General features: G+C 35.9%; 1 protein-coding gene across 1 annotated transcript; it reads right to left on the bottom strand.

Annotated features, from left to right (window-relative positions):
• Positions 1–1,335: 1,335 nt before the first annotated feature.
• LOC129568711 (uncharacterized) lies at positions 1,336–16,942 on the bottom strand. Its single transcript, XM_055446955.1, has 11 exons — positions 12,041–16,942; positions 9,412–9,658; positions 8,809–9,091; positions 7,700–8,751; positions 7,501–7,633; positions 7,245–7,437; positions 6,847–6,918; positions 5,868–6,052; positions 5,735–5,764; positions 5,578–5,661; positions 1,336–4,887 (listed from the first exon to the last, which is right to left on the bottom strand). Exons 1-11 carry the CDS (start codon positions 12,271–12,273, stop codon positions 1,532–1,534), a joined length of 5,868 nt encoding a protein of 1,955 aa, XP_055302930.1. The 5' UTR covers positions 12,274–16,942; the 3' UTR covers positions 1,336–1,531.
• Positions 16,943–20,266: the final 3,324 nt, after the last annotated feature.

Genomic DNA, 20,266 nt, shown 5'->3' with positions numbered 1-20,266 from the left:
TTTATTTTGATTACGAAAATTTGTTGGTACACGCGATAGACTTGTGTTGAATGATATATGCATTAGATTTTTCTTGTTCAAATCCAATAACAAAATTTTCAATTTGGTACTTTACTCATCCAAAAGGTGGAGTTTACTCCCAAGATTTTTTGATGATCATGTGCAAAATTTATATAGCTACAAACAGCATATGTCTAGAAAAATGTTCAAGTGCATGCTTATGATGCCAAAAGTTATAACAAAATTTTTAAACTACGGATAATACTCGTGTGTTTTGTCGATAGTGTGAATGAGTATGATGTCTCAGAGTGTGAGATGAATTTGGATTCTTAAACATTAAGGATAATAGATTCTACAAAAAGGCAAAACACCCGAGGAATTGTACCTCAAGATCATATGTTCTTGTGATGAGTGAGGAGCCGGTAAGAAATAAAACGTATGAGGTTAGTGAAATCAAGCAATATTTTGCCAGACGAAATAAAAGATAAACGATTTTTTTGTTGGTTGTAAAAATCAATTTGATATTTGCGAATAAAAGCTAACCATTTTTCGTTGAAAATACACAATAACAAAAAACAAGTGGTTGAAAAAGTTCGACGTCAGTAAAAATAAACAAAATTGCCTTGTACAATTTGTACGAAAAATCATGATTTTATCTACGACAACAAAATCAACACCAACACAGATTCAAAATGAGAAAAAAACTAAAAAATATGAGACTGTGAGAATGAAAATGGCAATACAGGAATAAACATTCTGAAACGCATCAAGAAAAAAAATTCGCAAAAATGAATTATGAGTTCTGAATATGCAAAAGTGAAACATGAATTTACATGGGCAGCATAGGAGGTTCATGGTTCACTTTTGCGTATTCAGAACTCATGATTCACTTTTGTGATTTTTTTTTCTTGGTGCGTTTCAGAATGTTTATTCCTGTATTGCCATTTTCATTCTCACAGCCTCATATGATCGTACGTAAAAAAACCACAAAAAATAAAAATTGTAAACGAAAAATCAAAGGAAAAAAAAACGAATTAAAAAAATTATTGCCAGTGAGAAAAACAACAACAATAAACAACGTCAATACAGCTAGTACGTGTGTGGCTATTTTGCTATTTCAAATACCTTTTTATTCGTTTCTTATTTATGTGTGTGTGGGTGTTTGCTTAGTTTAATCGGTATGTTTATCAATAAATTGAATATGAAGAAAATCAGCCGATCAATTAAATTATCGTTCTAACGAACTCTTTTCATTTCGATGAGAAAATTCTTCATTTTTAACTGTTATTTTTTTTCGCAAACCGCTAGCTAATTCGTGTGAATGGATTGTTTGCGTTTTCTGTTTTTTTTTTGTATGTATGGGTTTTAGTGTCGAGTTGATTTGATGGGCATTGCGAATGATTGTATGCGTGGTCAACAACATAACAGTATTTGCATGCCTTTGAACACTGAACGAATGGTGTTTGAACTCAATGCCAAGGGAACGACAGGAGATGCGAATTGGATTAATGGGAAGTAGGGAATTAGGGAATTAGTAATTGTAACCGTATTGTTGATCTCGTTCAGGTGATTGTGATTCTCTTGTTTCGGTGACCCGACTCAGATCGCTGTTGACAGTTTTTGAACTGAGCACACGTGGACAACGTGCTGCCCAAAGTTTATTTTTTCGTCCGTACACCGACTGTTCTTGCAAATGCTTAAATGCTTTTGATGGGAAAATATCCATGTTTCGCTCTCCGTCACTGTCATAATAATCATCATGGAACTCTTGCGGGGTCAAAGCAGGCGTCGAATCAAACGAACTGTATGAACAGGAATCATTTTCTTCTTGTTGTTGAATCAATGCACGTCGTGCAGCGGATTGAATCTTTTCAATCGGAATATTTCGAAGGTTGCGACGTTTTGTTTGTTGCAAAACACTTTGCACCAGCTCGTCAATTAATTTTTCATTGACAGACGGTGTCATACTTGTTGGTGACACACAAGATGGTGAAGCAGATGACGATGGATTATCTGCATCAATGCTTGTGCTATTGTGATTCAAATGTAAACGCTCGCGACGCTCGGCCATTGTTTCAGCCTGTTTCACGAGTTCTGGATTTTGTTTGCGAGTTATGGAAACATTGTGCACAATTTTCTTTGGTCGAGTTAATGGTACTACGTCTTCTTCGACTTTGGTTTTTTCTGTATCACTCAATTCACTGTCGTATTCTTGACTCAATATTTTAAAGAGACGACTGTGTGTTTGTGCTCGTTCGTATCGAGTCAATTTTCGTAGCTCGGAATAGCATTCAGATTCAGTGTCGATGTCTTCCGAAATTTGACGATGAATATCGACACCCGAATCAGTTTCTTCAATTTCCGATTCATCGACAGTTGAACGTTGCATATAACTGAGTTTATTCAATTTGGTATTCTGATTTGACTGTGGTTTGCTTGTGCATTTAGGTTCTGTTTGAACGCTTTGATTTGGAGTCTGTAACACTTTTGGTGATGGAGATTTGCATATTTCCTGTAGTTGAGATTCGTTCAAGTTTTGAACACGAAAACCATCGAACTTTGGAGTTTGACAATTTGGCGCTTGACTTTCATTTATTTCGGTCAAAAACCGATGGCCAATGCTTTCCACATTATTCGCTTCACGAGCCATAGTTATTTCATGACGAGCATCAATTTTTGCCAGTGGACAGGATGATGGTTGCTCGAAGGCAGCAATCTTTTGTTGGACCGATAGATTCGCCTTGGAGTCATTTTCAGGATCTTCATCTTCTTCTTCTTCTTCAGTGCTATTATCAACATTTTGTAGCTGTTCCGTGTGCTGCATGTATTGTTGTTGTGTCTCAATATATTGGGGAATTGGTTGTACAATTGTGTAATCGCTTGCTATGTATGAACTGTAATTTGGTGTGTTGGTTTCCGCGTAGCTTGAATAATTTATAGGTGAATTACTTTGATTTTGTAGATGATGGATGTAATTTGGTTGATTAAATTTGAAATCTTCCTTGCGTTCAATATTTTCATTATTATTGTCATTTTGGGTTTTCATTACGTCTGTATTTTTCACTTCATCTTGTTCGCTTGGTTCATCGAAAGATGTGCAAGCATGTTGTCTATGGAATTCTTCCTTTTTACTAATTGGTATTGTTTCGAATGCTGCGATCTTAGCACGTACCGACAGATATTCAGGCTCAGGCTCAGGCTCAGGCTCATGTTCGCTATCAACGCTATTTTCATTTTCATTTGAAATATCTTCGTTAGCATAAAATTTACATTCGTCATTATTTTGACTACTCTCGTCGACATTGGAAATATCTTGTGATTTGTATTCTTCCCTGAAAATATCTTCTCTTGGATTCCAATGACTTTCTTTAAGCTTTGGGATATTTGTGGAGCGATCCACGCTAAAACCACGGTTCCAACACTTATACTCAAACTCATCGTTTCGGTGTAGCACTGGGCTTAAAGTCTGCTGCCTTGTGAATGGTCGATACGTTAATGGTGCTGGGCTCAGTGTGCGATGTCTCAGAGGCAGCGATACTGACACTGAAACTTCGGAATCCTCATCATTATCATTGTAATCATCAACACTTTTATTATTTGATGTGTCCACAGATGATTGTTGACTGTACGATGGGCGACTTCTTGGTCGCAAACTTACGCAGACACTTACATCTGGCGCCGAGTCTTCCGAAATGAGTGTTTTAGTCGTTACAACATTTTCTTCGACTTGTATTTCACTTTTTCCAACCATTACGGTTGTTATTTCTTCGTCATTCGATGATCGGCTGAACGATAATCGCAATGGCAAGCGAACAGTAACCGATGTACTTTGATCCTCCTCATTATCACTGTCCGACACATCATCACCTTCTTCTTCTTCTTCTTCTTCTTCCTCTTCTTCTGCTTCTGCACTGTCGAAATGTTTGCTTCCATTATCTTCATTGGCCAAAGTCGCCGACGAATTACTTGAGCACATACTGTCTAATTTAACACGTCTGTGCAAATGTTCATCTTCTTCGAAAATCACACTCAAATGATCATTAAATTCCACTGTATCACAGTTCGACGTCGCATCACCGCTATTATCGATTATAAACTCAATTATATCCGCACTTTCATCGTCGGAATGAAGCTCTGACTCTCGAATGTCTTCAATTTCGTACAAACTGTCATTACGTTTGCGATCATACGTGTCAAAGGTTTCTGCATCGTGTTGCTCTGAATGCGAATCATTTTGTTCAGTTTCCGAATCACTTTCTGATTGCGAGCTGTCCAATTCTTGACTATGTTGTAGAATTTTGCTATTTTCAAAGTTTGTTGATTTATTTGACAAGGGACTTGGAAGAGTTGGTTGATTATTGAAGATCGGCTTTTGATCAGAGTTCAAATCGTTATTCTCATCACACTTCAACTCGGTTTTATTTGCATCGTCTTCAATGGTATAAATTTGATTGAGTTTTGATGTGAGTTTTTCGAAAGCTTTATTTTGATTGGCCATTTTTTCCGTCAGATTTTCATAGTTGGTCATACTTGCACGGCGTTTTTCATTGTCTTCTTGAGTTGGAGTGACCACGATGCGTGGTACAATTGTTGATGAATCGGAATAACATGAAACTGGTCTGCTCTTTGGTGGACTTCTATCATAGTACGAATCATAAATGCATGATTCATAAATATCATCATTTTGCAATGGAACCGCTTCAGCAATCGAGTCTTCACAATCACTTTGCAACGGTGTATCCGGTGGCATAGACACCGTATAAGGGATGTTAGAAAAGGAATTATTCAAATGGGAAAATGAGTTCAAATGATCGTTCTTATCAGTGTTTAAGACTTGGACATCGGCTACAAAAATACACAAATGTGAGAGATAAATGTTATTATGAATTCAAATGTGTTTTATCATAGATTTTTTTTTGGTTTGGTTTGATTTGGTTTCAATTTATAGAAGATATACGAAAGCATGACAGTTGTCAACAAGGTATTTAGACTGAGATCTTTTTCTTTAGCTCCTGGGTGGATGGATGGATGTGAGTTTGTTGTCTGTACCCTAAATCGACGAAGTGAGTCGTTGAGTTATCATGTTTTATGATCGTAATTTCAATGTTTTTGGAAGGAGATGTCCAAGAGAAATTATGCACGAATCTTCAACACAAGTTTTTCCAAAGTCTACTTATTTATACTTTAGATGAACATATCATTTAGTTTTGCGCAACAAATTTTGTACATTTCACGAAACTAAAAAAGAGTTTTGTATGTGTTTAACTGTGCATCTCATTAAAATACAGAGTAAAGAATAAAAGTTTGGGTTAATCGAGTTTAAGTAGGGTACTTAGATAGATTTTAACTTAAATCTAAGCAATCCGTTTTTGAGCAAGGAACATTAAAAGTGAGGCATTAAAAAATTGCTTTTAATTTTGGGATCCAGATCTTTTTTTCGATATTTACACATCCAATTCAATTCAAATTTTTCAATAAATTTAGTAGTTGCGCTCTGGCTTTGGAATTGTTTTGAAACAGCTATTTTATAACTCTATCTATGTACATTTGAGTATTATATTACATTTAATCACATACCGTCATTGTCTGGTCTCATCACCGATTGAAGAACACTGTGTGGCTTACATGGTACCCAATCAGGGAATTGACTTCGGAAACGAGCTAGTTTTCAATGAAAACGTAAACAAATGAATATTAGTCAAAATGAGATGGAAAAAATTATGCGGCTTCGTACCTTCAAAGGATGGTGCGTTTTTTGAAGGATCTGCCATTTTAAAGATTATGAAAAATAAAATTTAATGTTCATCAAAAAGAAAGTGATGGTTAAACGAAAAAGAAAGACTTTTGTCCAAAATGATTATGCATACCCTCATTTAATTTCATTTTGCGCAATTGATGTTCGTTCATATCTTGTGCTCCAAGTGGACGTGAGTAGTGTGGTTGATGTAATTCAGCTGGTGCAGCTGTTTCGTTCGGATCCACTTTCATGGTGTCAGTTATCTGTTGCAACACACGGAACGACTTCGATTGGTTTGGTGTGGATCGAGCATCGCTGTACGGGATTCATCGTGCGAATTGGGTTTTAGTTGATGAATATGTTCAATAAATCATGGCGATTTATGATTTATGTAGCAAATATGAGAAGAGAAATATATGTGAGAAAAATATGGTTTAAATGGATAAGATCATAATTCAACAAAGTAATAAACAAATTTAAGATGACAAACTAAGCACACATGATTTGCGAGTTAATTTTCAATTCATTTGAATGACCTTATAAGTCGGTGATCACTAATATTTCCATATGATCAATGTAAAATGCACACCAAATTTTAACATGTATATATTATCAATTTTTATCCGAGATATTAAATAATGCTGTGATGAACCATGAACGAACAATAAATTAAAATGGTTGGTTCACTAAAATGTTGAATTAAATTGAAACGATTCACATAACATTTTTATTATGAATTGTGATTTGGGATTATATAATACAGGGTTCCTCTGGATTCAGTAAACAAAAACAAGAAAAGAATAAAAAAGATTAAAAAATTACTTCAGCGTATATTTTCCGAAAAAAAAACATGGTAGAAATCAAGCCTCATAAGAATTTTGGAGCCAATATTTATTTTCTTCAAAATTTCCTCTCTTTTTCCCAATTTTGATACTTAATTTCCATGAATATTTTGAAAAATGATTATCATTTGTGAAGTGTGAAGAAGATTACAAATGACGGTATATGCTTGATTCAAAGCCGAACAAAAACGAAACCAGAACAACCAAAAATGGCGTTAATCACGAGTTCCGACAAAAATAAAATCACTAGAACTTAAAATCGGATACCTGAGCCTATTTTTTACATATTGTAGCTCGGCTGCAAGAGGACAGTCATGTATTATAAATCGATAATTGCCGCTAGCGAAACATCAAACAAAAACAGTTTTTTGCGACACATTTCAAAAATCAAAAATTGAAGAAAAAAAATCAAATCAAGAAATCTTTGAGAATTTTCAAAGATAGAAACATATTAAACAAATTTATGTGGATTTATTGACAGTTTCGCGTGTGAGTGGCGAAGTTGCACACAATGCAGTGCATAAAGCTGCTCAAAAAGAAATACTTTCTAAATCAGTGCGACGTTTGCAAGTTGTGGTTTTCTTGAAATTAGTGTGCGCAGAAGAAATTCACAAACTGAATGACGGAAAAAAAGACAAAAAAAAGTGCAGTGAGTTAGTGGTTACCTTTGAATGACGTGCACTGGCCCATCTATGTATGGATGTCCGTCCTCCAATTTGATCGGAATAACGCGAGAGCCATCGCTTGATTTTGCTGTCGGTGATGTTACACGCTGGCTTATATCCCAATTCTGAACATTGTTGTAACCTTGGTCAACAAATTTATGCGGATCATTGTAGGTCGATGCATAATTTGAAGCTGGAAATAGAGTTTCAATTTCATTTTTTCCAAATAGCGTATCGCATTCAGATTAATTCTTACCAGTTGGCGCAAATGGTGGTGGCTGCACTCGATTGTATTGCGGTGGAGTGCTTTGGTACGGTTGAGCTGTGAAGCCTGGTGAAGTTGGAGTTTTCGTTGGCGATTGCTCGAATTGAATTGGAACAACACGTTCCTAAAAACCAAATTCAACCCTTGAATTGAAACTCTTCGAAATACATTTTAAATGCACTAAACTCACCTTTGATACACCAGCACTTGAATTATTATTTCCGTATTGAGTTGTTGATTCATTTGTTGGATAGTTCGAATTGGTTGAGAACGTGTTCGTTTGTTGATTTGTCGGTTGGTTCGATTGTGGTGCAGTTGGTAGGTTAAATTCGTCGCTGTTATTTGCCCATTCAGGAAGTTCTTTGCTGTTTGTTCGTCTCATCCAAGGTGGCATTTGTGTACCTTGCGCATTGCTATTTGCAGATCGATTTGGTTGTTGCTGATATTGTCGTCCTGGTTCGCTGACAAAAGGCTGAGCAGTAGAAAGTGGTTGTTGAACGCTCACTGGTGGTGTTTGGGCTTGTGTTCTTGTCTGTGTTTGTATTGGTGCCGGTGGAGCCTGTTGCTTTTGGAACGAACGCACATAGATTGGATATTTCTCGGTTGAATCGTTCGTGTTCGGTTGACTGAACGTCGTTTGATTAAATTGTTTCACTGGTGAAGCGGTAACATTACGACCTCCAACAACTGGCGAAGCAGTAACATTACGTGGCGATCGTGTATAAATCGGGGTTTGTGCTTGTTCCAGCGATGGTTGTCGTTGAAAACTCGACACAGGTGATGGTTGCGTTTGGCCGAATTCTTGTTGTGGTGTTGGCGGTTTTGGTGAAGTAGCGCGCTGTGAAGATCGAACGTAGATTGGTACGTTTTCTTCTTGTTGATTAAGTTTAACTGGGCTCAAAGGCTTTGGCAAATTCGGTTGTGGTGATGAAGCAAAGGGACTGTAGATTCTTTGTTGTGGTGAGCTTTGATTGAAATTGCCACCATAGTTATTGCTTGAAAAGTTGTTATTTTGGTCAGTTGGCGTTTTATCGCTTTCTTTTAGTGATGTTTGCCGTGGCAAGAATGGTTGTTGCACTGTGTTAATTGGAGAATCAACTTTGACGTGCGTTGGTTTGTTATATTGTTGTTGGACGTTAAACGAGTCAGGCGATTGAGTTTCTTGAGCAATTGGCTCTGGCGCCACAGCACCTGGCATTGGGCTTTTTGATCGCTCTTTACGAAACTCTTCGGACCAGTCAACTGTGGGTGAAAAGCAAATATGTGTAACGCTAAATGTTTTACAAATTTGACACATACCTTCTTTTGGTTTTGGTGGTGCCACTTTTCTCAAATTGGCCATTGGATTTGGTGGAATTTTGATTTCCGGCCGAAAGCCAAACGGTGGTGGCTCAAATGATTGTGGCTGTGGCGATTTTCGTTGCATCGACGGTGACTTATTCCCGTTGGCCACATTCAATTGTGCTGATTTCGGCGCGGGTGGAGGTGCTGGTGGACCTTGTGGAAATACTTGGACAGGCAAGGCGTGCACAGGCATTGAAGGTGGCGGGGGAGGACCAGAGGCAGCCGTATGTGTGTTTTGCTATTTTTTGTTGTTGTTAAAGTGTTTTTAGTAAATTGAAGTAAACAAGCTTTCTACATTTGAAAAATACAAATATACGTAGATCTATGTATCTTTATTTTAACAACAGTATACACATATTTCGTTATTATGATCGGATGTCAATAATTATTAATAAAATATTTCGTTTCCTAAAATATTTTATCAAGATCCGATCTTGATCATGAAATATGTTTCTGCCATCATTAACACATTTTAATAATATAAGCAAACGGGAAAACGTTCATCTGTATACAAAGAAACAATCACTGAACTGTGTCAATCAAGGTGTCAATACTCACCTGTGCCAATGGTGATGGTTTCGGTTGATTCGTAACCCCCTCCATGTTTGCGTTTCGGCTGATGCGTTGGGCCATCCGTGGGGACTTAATTTGGCTCAAATCGATGCCTCCGGGCGTATATGTGAACGGCTTCTTGTCCTTTGTCATCATGGCTTGTACACATGAAGGCATTTCTTGTTGTGGTTGTGTGGCGATACGTCGAGCCGGAATCGATCCATTAAGCACGGGTGGAGGAGGTGGCGCCGAGCTATTCAATGAGAAAAAATGTCAATCAATTTTATTTCCACGTAAGCGTTATTTGTTTGGCTCGGGTAAGAAAATGGTGATTCAAATCGTACTGCATTCTAATGCGCATTCCATTCCGAAATGTCGCCTAGTATGCCAATTAGAAAAAAATGAAGTGCGAGTATACAATTTGCAATGCATGTAAGATGCACGTAAATAACGCGAGCTCTATTTATAATTCATTGAGTCACAGGTGAAATATTTGTTTCAAATTATCACCGCTTCTGCTTTGCACGCTCTGAAAATTTGAAGAAAACACAATTTTATTTTTTTCATTTGTTTCGTTTGTTTCACAAACCTTAATGCGTCTAATTTGAAAGTATGATGCGATCATGTTTCAGCGAGAATCAATCAGGTTGGTAAATATTATAATTAGGATACTTCGTACAAATCATTTTCAGAAAAGCCGTTAGCCGAGCTAATTGCTCAAAATAATTAGCGAAGAGATTTTGAGTATTCAGTACAATTATATTTTTGATGGTAAGACGGCACGAGCACAATATTTGTATAAAAAAAAAAATTCGATTCGACAGACAGAGTCTCTCTCTCTCTCTCTCTCACGCGTTCATCTTCGAAGTGGAGAGTGCGCAGATGCAATCAAAAAGAGATCGTTACGTGAATTGTGATTCAGCCACCGTATTTCTGCGTGATTTTTTGAACTGAATTTATTATTTTTGTCTAAAAATAGTCGACAGCGAATCGCATACAAAAGTGACCGCTTCTGTATTTTTAATGAAATACAAAATCTTCGTCAAGTGTAAAATTGAGAAATATTTGCATTTAGTTAGTGTTTCACTTAATTCAGGCGGATCGTCATAATATCCCTGATATACAATTCAAAGGTTCATTGCTCTTAACGAGACTTGAGCTCATTTTTCTTTTTCATCCGTACGCAAAATATGTACTTGAGTTCTACCAATTTATCCTTGCTTGTTGTGGAAGCCAATTGACATTTCCGCATTCTTTTCTATAGTTGAGAATCTTTCTCAATAAATATCATTTGTCCAAAGCTATCACAAACAACTTCGAGGTTATATGATCTTCAGCTCGTCCACGTTCCCGATAAAACCGCAATATTATTAGTGGAATCAAGGTAATTTCCACTTGGATACACAAAATCAAACACCGATTGAAACAGTGCCTTTTGCGGGTATATCTACACGTCATTATCAGGTCTTGAAAAGTCGTTTTTTGCTGCACGTGTATATGATTTTCTGAGAGGATGAAAATGTGCGCTCGACTCGACACCAGACGAACATTGTCATTCGATGACGAGATTATCAGAGTATTTTTAAAAATTGACTCAATTCAAACGATACATATTTACTTGTATCCGCTTAATTACTCGAATGAGGTGGAAACTTCTCGGAATATCCTGATGGTGGAGACTGGCTTAGCGTACGTCTTTCGGTCATCAAATGACATACAATTTATGATGTTTATCTATTTGTCCGCTCGACAAAATATTGTGCACCCGCTGAGCTTATCATTTTATTCACAAGTCACCACCAATATACACATGTTACTGTTTGGCTTTCAGTCAACCCACGGCCGACCGTATAATTTATACTTAACTCAAGACACTCTGTCGCTAGTTTATCGCTTCTTTTCATTTTGTTTTCTCTCTCTCTCTCTCTCTCTCTCTCTTATTCTATTCGATGTCATTTGATATTTTGATTCAAGCCGCCGTCGCATTGGTGCTAAGACATTTATATGAATCAGTTGCTTGTGATGCGATTTTATATACGTAAAATGTTAACAGTCTATCGGATGTTGATTTAAGCGTGGAAATAATTTTGCAATGCCGTTGTAAAAGATATTTTTGGATGGTGTGTATATAGTGAACACTTGGCACTCGAATTGTATTGAATATATAGAAGAAAAAATGTATTGCGGTACGCTTGATTGCTCAACTACTAGTTTTTTTTTCAACAAGATGTACCAATCAACAAGTATATGTTTGCAATAATTTTGACCTTGTTCCTTCGAAACGTGTATTAATTAATGTGATCATCTGTAGTTCAATTTTCTATTTTTTTATTTCTTCACTATCTACATTTCGAGATTCGTAGGCAGTGCACACATGATAAATTGGCCTTAGCTTCCTTACTTCAAATTCAATTTTTTTTCTCCAAAAAGTGAATCTATCTCAATCCGAATGCAATGACGTCAGTTTAAGATTGATTCGAATGTGTTAATTTCACGAAATGTGACTATTACTAGCTAATGGAATCAATATTTTGATGCACAACACAGTAATCCAATTTTTATTAGACTAATCCAATTTTATACGCATGTTTCACTTGGTAACAGATTCTTAGGTGGACGTCGATTCAATACTTACAAAGTTTTTTTGTTACTGCCAATGCTAAAACGACGATCCATTTGATGTAAAATGGACTTTTTCGTGGGTAGCGAATGAATGATTTCATTGGCTTTGTCATTGTATGAGCCAAGCATTGCACGATACTTGGTATAAACAAATCGATTTAACTTCAAATTTAAATTGGTTGGTTTTGGTGGTTGTGGTGGTTTCACACCAAACTTCACCGATGATTTTGACTTGAACGATGACATTATCGCTTCTTATTTTGAGCGGATTTTTAATTGATCATTCACCAGGAATTGTATCAAAGATATTCTTTGTCATTTGATTTATTGAGTGACATTCATTAATTGTTTATTTTGTTTTCACCACTTTACGGAGGCGCGCTTATTTACTTCTATCTTTTTTTTATCTTTTCTTTCTGTTTTTATAACTGTTCACCAAAATTCGGAATAAAAACAAAGTAACAAATTTTTATCGATTTGATGATCGTTATTACGAAATGGAGACTTAACAAAGAGCTGATTTGCACTCGTGGCCAGTCGATTGAAGACTGTTGATAAAACCGCAAATGCAGGTAATATTATGGTATATTGATAAAACCACAAAACGCGCGTATGCTGCGGCTACACCTGAATTCAGTTGGTAGCGGGAATTTGTTGTAAAAGTGAAAAACAGAGACGAAACAGCAAAATACACACAGCACACGCAACTCCTATTAGAAGCGCATTCACTGTTTCTCTTTTATAACGATGTATGTTTTGCGTTTCGTTCAGTGGCCATTTCACACATTGGGAAAAGTAATATAATAATCAACAGAGTTTTAATATGAAGGAAAACAAAAGCAACAATTTGCATTTAAATGCACCCAATCAATGCACAAGAATTTATATAAATATCTCAAAAATGTTTAAGTCAGCAAGAAAGAGGTGCCATAAATTCGACTTATTATTATGGGCATTATTATAGTATTGATGGTACAGTTTTTTGCGTTTGGTTTTTCTTCTGTAATCGGAGCGTATCAAGTCATGCATAAATCACACATCAAAATATTTTATACAATTCGCTTCAATTTCTATTCGAGATTACATCTTTTTTTTATTCAATCGAATTATGGAAAGTCGAAGAGAATGAACGACATAAAAACAGATGCCTACCGAAATCCATTTCACACAGTGGAATTTTAATGAAACATGAACGATAAATATCGAACAATGTATGAGATTGATTTCTCTCGAACAATGTTAAAATGCTGTTTGTCGAATGATAGCACGAGTGTCTGAATGTCAACAGTGATTGTCCCCTGATAGACACATAATCTCATTAAATGGACCCTATTATTCAATGCGATCATTTCAAAGCTATTTTCAAATTTCGTTTCAAATGGTTTCGCAGTTCCACAGCAGTGGTTCAGTAATGCCAATAATTATCTGGTGTCAATCAACCGCAGACAGAAATCCGTGAATGTGTACAAGATGTAGTGAAGGAGCGCCATCGCCGGGAAACAAGCAAAAAATGTACAAATGTTTCAATCAGTTCAGTCAATTACTTTCCACAGATTTCTATTTCATTTGCTTGGCACTAGCAAAAAAAAACGATTCTAATTACCATTGAAACGTACGTTGAATCTCATGCAATGATTGCGGCAACTCAAAAATATTTCTTCTTTTTTATATTATTATGTATTCAGTTTTTTTCTGCTACTTCTTCTTATGATTGATGCACTTTTGTTTCGGTCCGATTTATTCCCATTTAAGCGGATTGTAATCGCGTGAGAGGTGTGCGCACACGATGAGTGAAAGCAAAACGCATTTATGCTTAACGTATTTTCCAATTCCTTATTGCATCTTTATCAAGCTGTCGCGCATAACGTTTCGGTTACTTCGACTACAGCCAACCAGAAACTGCATTATGAATATGAATGGTGAACAGTGTGCAATTCAAGTTTTCCGTTTTCAAGTTCAATGCACACATCGTATCATACGCTTGTGTTGTGCTAAGATTGAACTGTAATGATGTGACACACGCATCTGAAGAACACTCTCGATCTCTTCACATTCGAGAAAAGTTAAACGGCTTTTTCCTACAATCATTTTTGAAATGACAAAATGCTAAATATTAATCACATGTCTGACTTTTTTTCAGTAAAAAATTTCTCTTATCGTACAACAACAACATTTTCCTGCTTCAAATCTCCGCTATAAAATCGCACCAACACCAAGTCCAATGTGTACGCAGTTGCGCACAAAATCGTGGTCTGACTAAATTAGAAACGCGTCATTTGTTATTTATGTTTTATCGGCGTGATCTTGGGAGATTTTCGCACAAACAGTGGAAATTGTCGTCTCGTTAGAGAGAAAGAAGCCATTTTACGTTCAACGGAACCGGTCAATTAAATTATTCATGATTGGGTTCATTGAATGCCGATTTATGCGAGCGTTAGACCAGACTAGTGGAAATAAATGGCATGTAATGTAAATCGTTTTTGTAAACATTAAGTCGTAATTTGTTGACTGACCGAAGATAATTTAACAGCTGTCTTGAGAGTTCGTTGCAAATGATTTTGTCATTTGAATGCATTCACGGCAAATTGCGATGCACGATGTGATAATTCATCATACACGATAACAATTTAATCGTTTGCAAGCAATTTTTCTTTGATCATTCGCAAGAAATCGTTTATTTAACCTATGCTCCACCATCGTATGCACTTTGTACATGCTTCGTTTTGCTTACATTTGTTTCAATATGGAATGAAAATATAGAAAAAAATGATACAATTGTAATTTCTGTAATCTTGGCAATTGCTGAAGCCATCTGGACTTTGTGTTATTTTCTGTACAAACAAAATTAAGATGGTGAAGAAGAAGAAGTTATCTTTTGTCTTCAACATGTTTACGCATGAAAAGTGAAATGCGAAACAGTTGCAAAGGTCACTGAAACACTATTTTTGTATTCATTCTGGGGCAGAAGAAGAGCACATACAACATGAAAAATACTACCAAATGATAAGAAAGACGAACAACAATTGGTCTATTTAGGTGATACATGTCTATTATCCCAACATCAAGAACTGCCATCGAGATAAAGACTTGTAATCAGACGATTGATATTGATTTTTTGGGTATTTAAATGACTGGATTCTGCTTCAGAAATCACAGTCACTCGTGTTAAGTCAAAGTAATTGCTTCTGTTGTTAAGTAGGCCATAGTAGGCAAAAATATTTGATTTTGCCTTCATGTCCTGCTTTGCAATATTGAGCAAATTTTCATCATAATATATTATTTCTTCATTTCAAAATAAAATTGTATTCACATAAGCCACCATCTAGAATTACCTAGTGCTGTTAAGTAGGTACTAGTAGACATGTTGATGACGATGTCTACTTTTTCTTACTTTTACAACAACAGGAAAATAACAACTTTAGTTTGGGCTCAATCAATTGAAAACCACAAAGTTACGTCGTTTCCAATTCCACTTCGAGAATATGAGTTACAAAACAGCTTCTTTGAATCGAGTAAAACAGTAAATGGAGCAAATGTCGACGAACACATCCGTTTCATCTAAAATATTTTCAGGGCAATTCCTGTTGAAAATAAAATTTTGTGCGCGTTTTCCGTTCAGCTGTTTTCATTCAGTCTTTGAGGAAAAAATATCGTTGAAATCGGCTACTGCAATCTAGTCTGAGTTGTGATCCAGATGCGTGGTGAATGGCTGATGTATTGGAAAATTTTCGTTTTGAAAATGTGTTTATTTTCGTCGAATTAACCGCTTCATTTTGCAAACGCTAAAATTCTAGGGAATATATTTACCGCAAATTGGGTGCATTTTGAGCGCAAACAACTTGAAAGGTGAGCGACAGTACTTGCGATAGTCGGAATTGCTGAAAGCGCAAAATTGAATTTGCAAAAGTCGTAATAAAATCTACACTGAAATGTCATAAATTATACTATTTTTCATTAAGTTTTTGTGTGGCCGACCGATTCCCTTGGAAAATTCAAAACGCCGAATAGCAAAGCCGAAAATCGTGTATAGCACACACCATTGAACGTGATTCACCCGCAAAAACGCACTGACCAACGATCACACGAAGGAAATACGAACTTTCCTTTACTCTATAAATATCATTTCTAATTTTAGCGACGCTCTTTCGCTCAGCGCGCGGCTGAGATGTTTCGACCAAGACAACGCTACAAGCAATGGCTCTCACAATTTTTGATACACATAGAACGCCGAGAAATATAATATGAAAAACGAAATTCGCATATTATTCGATCATTTTCAGCCTTCATCCAAACTGGCGGCTCGTGTGTGTGTTTCTTTTTTTGTTGATGCGAGCCGTTTCACAAGTCGCAATTCGAATGTGCGGGTAACAACCAACCCAAGGCAATTTAACAATAATTTAAAAATATAACTGATGATTTGCCTCAATCTGTCCTATCATCTTGAAATGTTTCGCTCGTTTTTAATATTTTCCATAAAATTCGCACTTTTTCACTAAAACAAAAACTTACCTTCCATACATCTTTACTAATTTTCTGTTTTTCACAAACTTTGCACGACAATTAAATTAAATTCTCAAAATTAACTTATTCGTATTCAGTTCGTTTCCCAAATTGATTTTTGCTCAAAGACCCAATACACCAGACAATAAACAAAGCACAACGATCATCACTAGTTTAGTAAAATCACAACATTCAACAAAGAAATTGTATCTAGTGTCGCAATAAAAAAAACCTTAAAACGATTCCTTTGGTTTTTATTTAGTCCGTTAGTTTATTTCACTGCCGCCTAGCACCTTAACCAAAAAATAATCGTCAACCACTCCAAAGATTATTTATTAAAATCCCAGAATTTCGATTATCTGCTCTCGCGATGTGATTCAACACTTACCGCAAATCAACTCACACTGAAAATTCGCAAATCAAGAGACAACTCCCGAACTACCGAAATTTTGAGCTCACGCAAATTTTAACATCGGCTACTTTCGGTAAGTAGCGCGCACGCGTCTATGTTTCCACACTTACACACGCGTGCAAATCGGACTTTAATATCCCAAAATACAACTAATTATTGCAGAAATCCATATGTCATACGAATAAAAAATTAACCGTGACTACATGCACAATAAGTCTAAAAACAGTTTCGCTTATTCATCCGTAACTAAATTTATTTTGATTTTCATATAAATATATGAAGGAGTACGAAGAAAACAAGAAAAACGCAACCCACATCAAATCCATAATTATTTTTAAATTGTTTAGTTGTTACAAATCATTTATTGTTTGATTTCATTTGGAATAATCGCGATCACTTGGAAAGCCTCAAAACTTGCTGTTGTACCGCTTTAACTGCATATAAAAATAATTCGTAAGGTTTTGCTAAAAACCTTTTCAGCTTTATTCATCATGGGTTTCGGAAGTGAAATAAACCTTTCAAATTATTTTTTCACGGGTTGTCCAAATTAGAAATGAGAGAACAGTATAAGACTTCGCGTATATTGATTGAAGTTTGAGATTTGCCGACTCTTTTTTTCACAAAGAATGATAAAATATACGAAAAATTCGACTTGATTGCAAAGTATCGCAATCTCAATCTCAAAGATGATCACTTTTTCTTTGAATAAAACCCCCCAAATTCGTATTTTTACCGTTGTATTTTTAGTTTTTATTTTTTTCTTTGTTTTACCAAATTCAATTCTTATCATAAGAAATCCTGTAAAAAAGTTTTGAATCGAAACTGTAACATATAGGGGAAATTGGGGAATTGCGGGCCACCCGACTTTTCTCTGTCACTTGAATAGTTAGACAAGTCAAAATTGCTTCATTTGTCATGTCTTAGCCTAATATTAGTTTCCTATCACCACTCGACGCGTGAACACGTGCTGTTAGCCCTCTGCAATAAGTGCATTTACAAAAATTCTAAAATATTTTTTTCTAATCATCGTGTTTGCATATTTTAAACGACCTTTTTTCGATAATAAATTCAGGTAAGTATGTTTTTTTTTATGGTGTGTCATTATTCTTCCGCCTCACAAAAGGAATTTTGCATGAAGATACATTCAGTGAGTCATGCGCAACCATCTTGTAATTATGAGCATTTGGGGAATTCCGGGCCATTTTTTCTGGGGAATTACGGGCCACTACATTTTTGACATTAGATGAGTTCAAAACGCATGTTTATTGCACATTCAATCTTTTTCAAGCCAAATTTCGACAAAATATCAGTTAAGTGTCCTTTTTAAACATATATTTTTGTTTTTCGACAATTTCGTAGTCATCATGACACCGATGCCAAGTTATTATGCGAAGACAGAGCCAGAAATTGGAAAAATAACAACAACGAAAGGATGCACAAACAAAACCACCAGCAACAAAGAAGCGCAAAGCCAGTGCTGTATCAACCACGCTAAAGAAGAAACAGCTCACTCAATCTTCTACTGAAGAAGAAGAAGAAGATGTTTACATCTGCATCATTTGCAAGGAAAATATGCCAAAGAAGCTCAATCGAAATAATTCCATTCATTGCGATTCATGCGACCAAGTAGTTCACTTGAAATGCGCCAATATGACGACCAGCTCTTTTACATGCGCTACCTGCGAATTATCGGACTAATTTTGATCTTGATTTTAGGATTTTTCAATTTCATTTCATTTAAAATAATTTCTTTTGTCATTTTGAACGATCAATAAACATTTTTCACCAATATATTGTCTGTTTTATGTCAATCCATGAAGTGGCCCGCAATTCCCCATGATTTTTGAAAATGTCAAAAACGTCCTTTTTTTGCCAACCACCAAATTTGGTTTTAGCAAAGTTGAATTTTTATAAGTGAAAATACTCAAATGGTAGGATTTAAGGCGTACTACAACTGAGATATTCTAATTTTGAAGAAAATTATATTTATCACAAAATTATGAACGAAAAAGAAACTGTGGCCCGGAATTCCCCAATTTCCCCTATTATATATTTACTAACACAATTCAACCATATCAAATGATTCAATATCATATTGACATAATACGAAATCAATGAAGTGATGAATAAATCGTATGAATCAGCTGTCAACGCTCATTAAATGTATGTAAATGACGCCAATTCCACATAATGTGTTTTTTACTAACCGATATCCGGAATGATCTGGCACAAGCGAATGAAGCTTTGATGTACATTCTTCGAATGATTTGTTTAGCTTGCATTTTCGCTTTTCAAGTTGGCAATTTGACGAGTCAATTAATTTTCATGATCAATCATCATCACGAACAGATCCCCGGTAATCGCCCCATCGAGGCATTTCACCGAAAATTGAATTCTCATGAAAATTCGCTACAAAATTATTGTTATTATTCGCGGCTAAAGTAATCATTCAATACTATGATTTTAACACAGACCGACACATGATTACCGATTTTGCACGTGAGGCAAATATTCCATATCGTCTGTACACCAAATATTTATATGAATTGATACCCTTTAAATCATTGTGGTTTTTGTTGAGTAATGACTTTTTACTAATCTGAATAGATTCACCATAACAATGGAATCAATTGTAAACCACAAGCGAAAAGAAGAGTTTGCTAAGATTTAGTTTTCGTTGTTTATGATGAGTTATGCTTTCGATCTCACAGGCGATTATCTTATCTTTCACTTCCTGATCAAATCAAATTGAATAATTTGGCACAATGGTTTTCATGTCATCTAATTAGATATAAATGGTTTGAATTATTGGCATTTGGGTATCGATTTGATTTCATTAGATGGTCATGATTCTGCGGTTACATAATGAAATTCAAATGCGGGCTGACGATAGAATGCTGCTGAATGAATTATGTTTTTAGTGATCAAGACAAATTGACTTTCACTGGTGCGCGAATGACCATTAAACACTGGAGTGAATAAAACAATGGAAGCGTGAGATTGTTTGTGTTTTCGACGCATTCAGTTACCGAATGCCATAAATTGCATGGTTTATTCAGCGGCCGCATCTGCTGCTATTGCTGCTTCTTCTGCTTGTTTATGTTTTTATGTTTTGACTTGATGAGTAATTATTTGAACCATGGTTAGATAATGCGGTTGAACGCCAAAAAGAATTATGACATTTTGCTGTGCGTTGATTTTTTTGTCTGTTCCCTGATCCCAAGTTTTAATTGAATAACAATTATTGGCTCATTGGCTGTAACGAGCATATCAATCTCATTCCCATCAAAGCCCCGGCAAACGAACTGATTGCATGAAAATTGCAGC

Source organism: Sitodiplosis mosellana, unplaced genomic scaffold (assembly GCF_009176505.1).
Source record: "Sitodiplosis mosellana isolate CC-2019 unplaced genomic scaffold, AAFC_SMos_1.0 Smas_scaffold_21, whole genome shotgun sequence".
Taxonomy (NCBI): Eukaryota; Metazoa; Arthropoda; class Insecta; order Diptera; family Cecidomyiidae; genus Sitodiplosis; species Sitodiplosis mosellana.
This window is presented reverse-complemented; position numbering and strand designations above follow the sequence as displayed.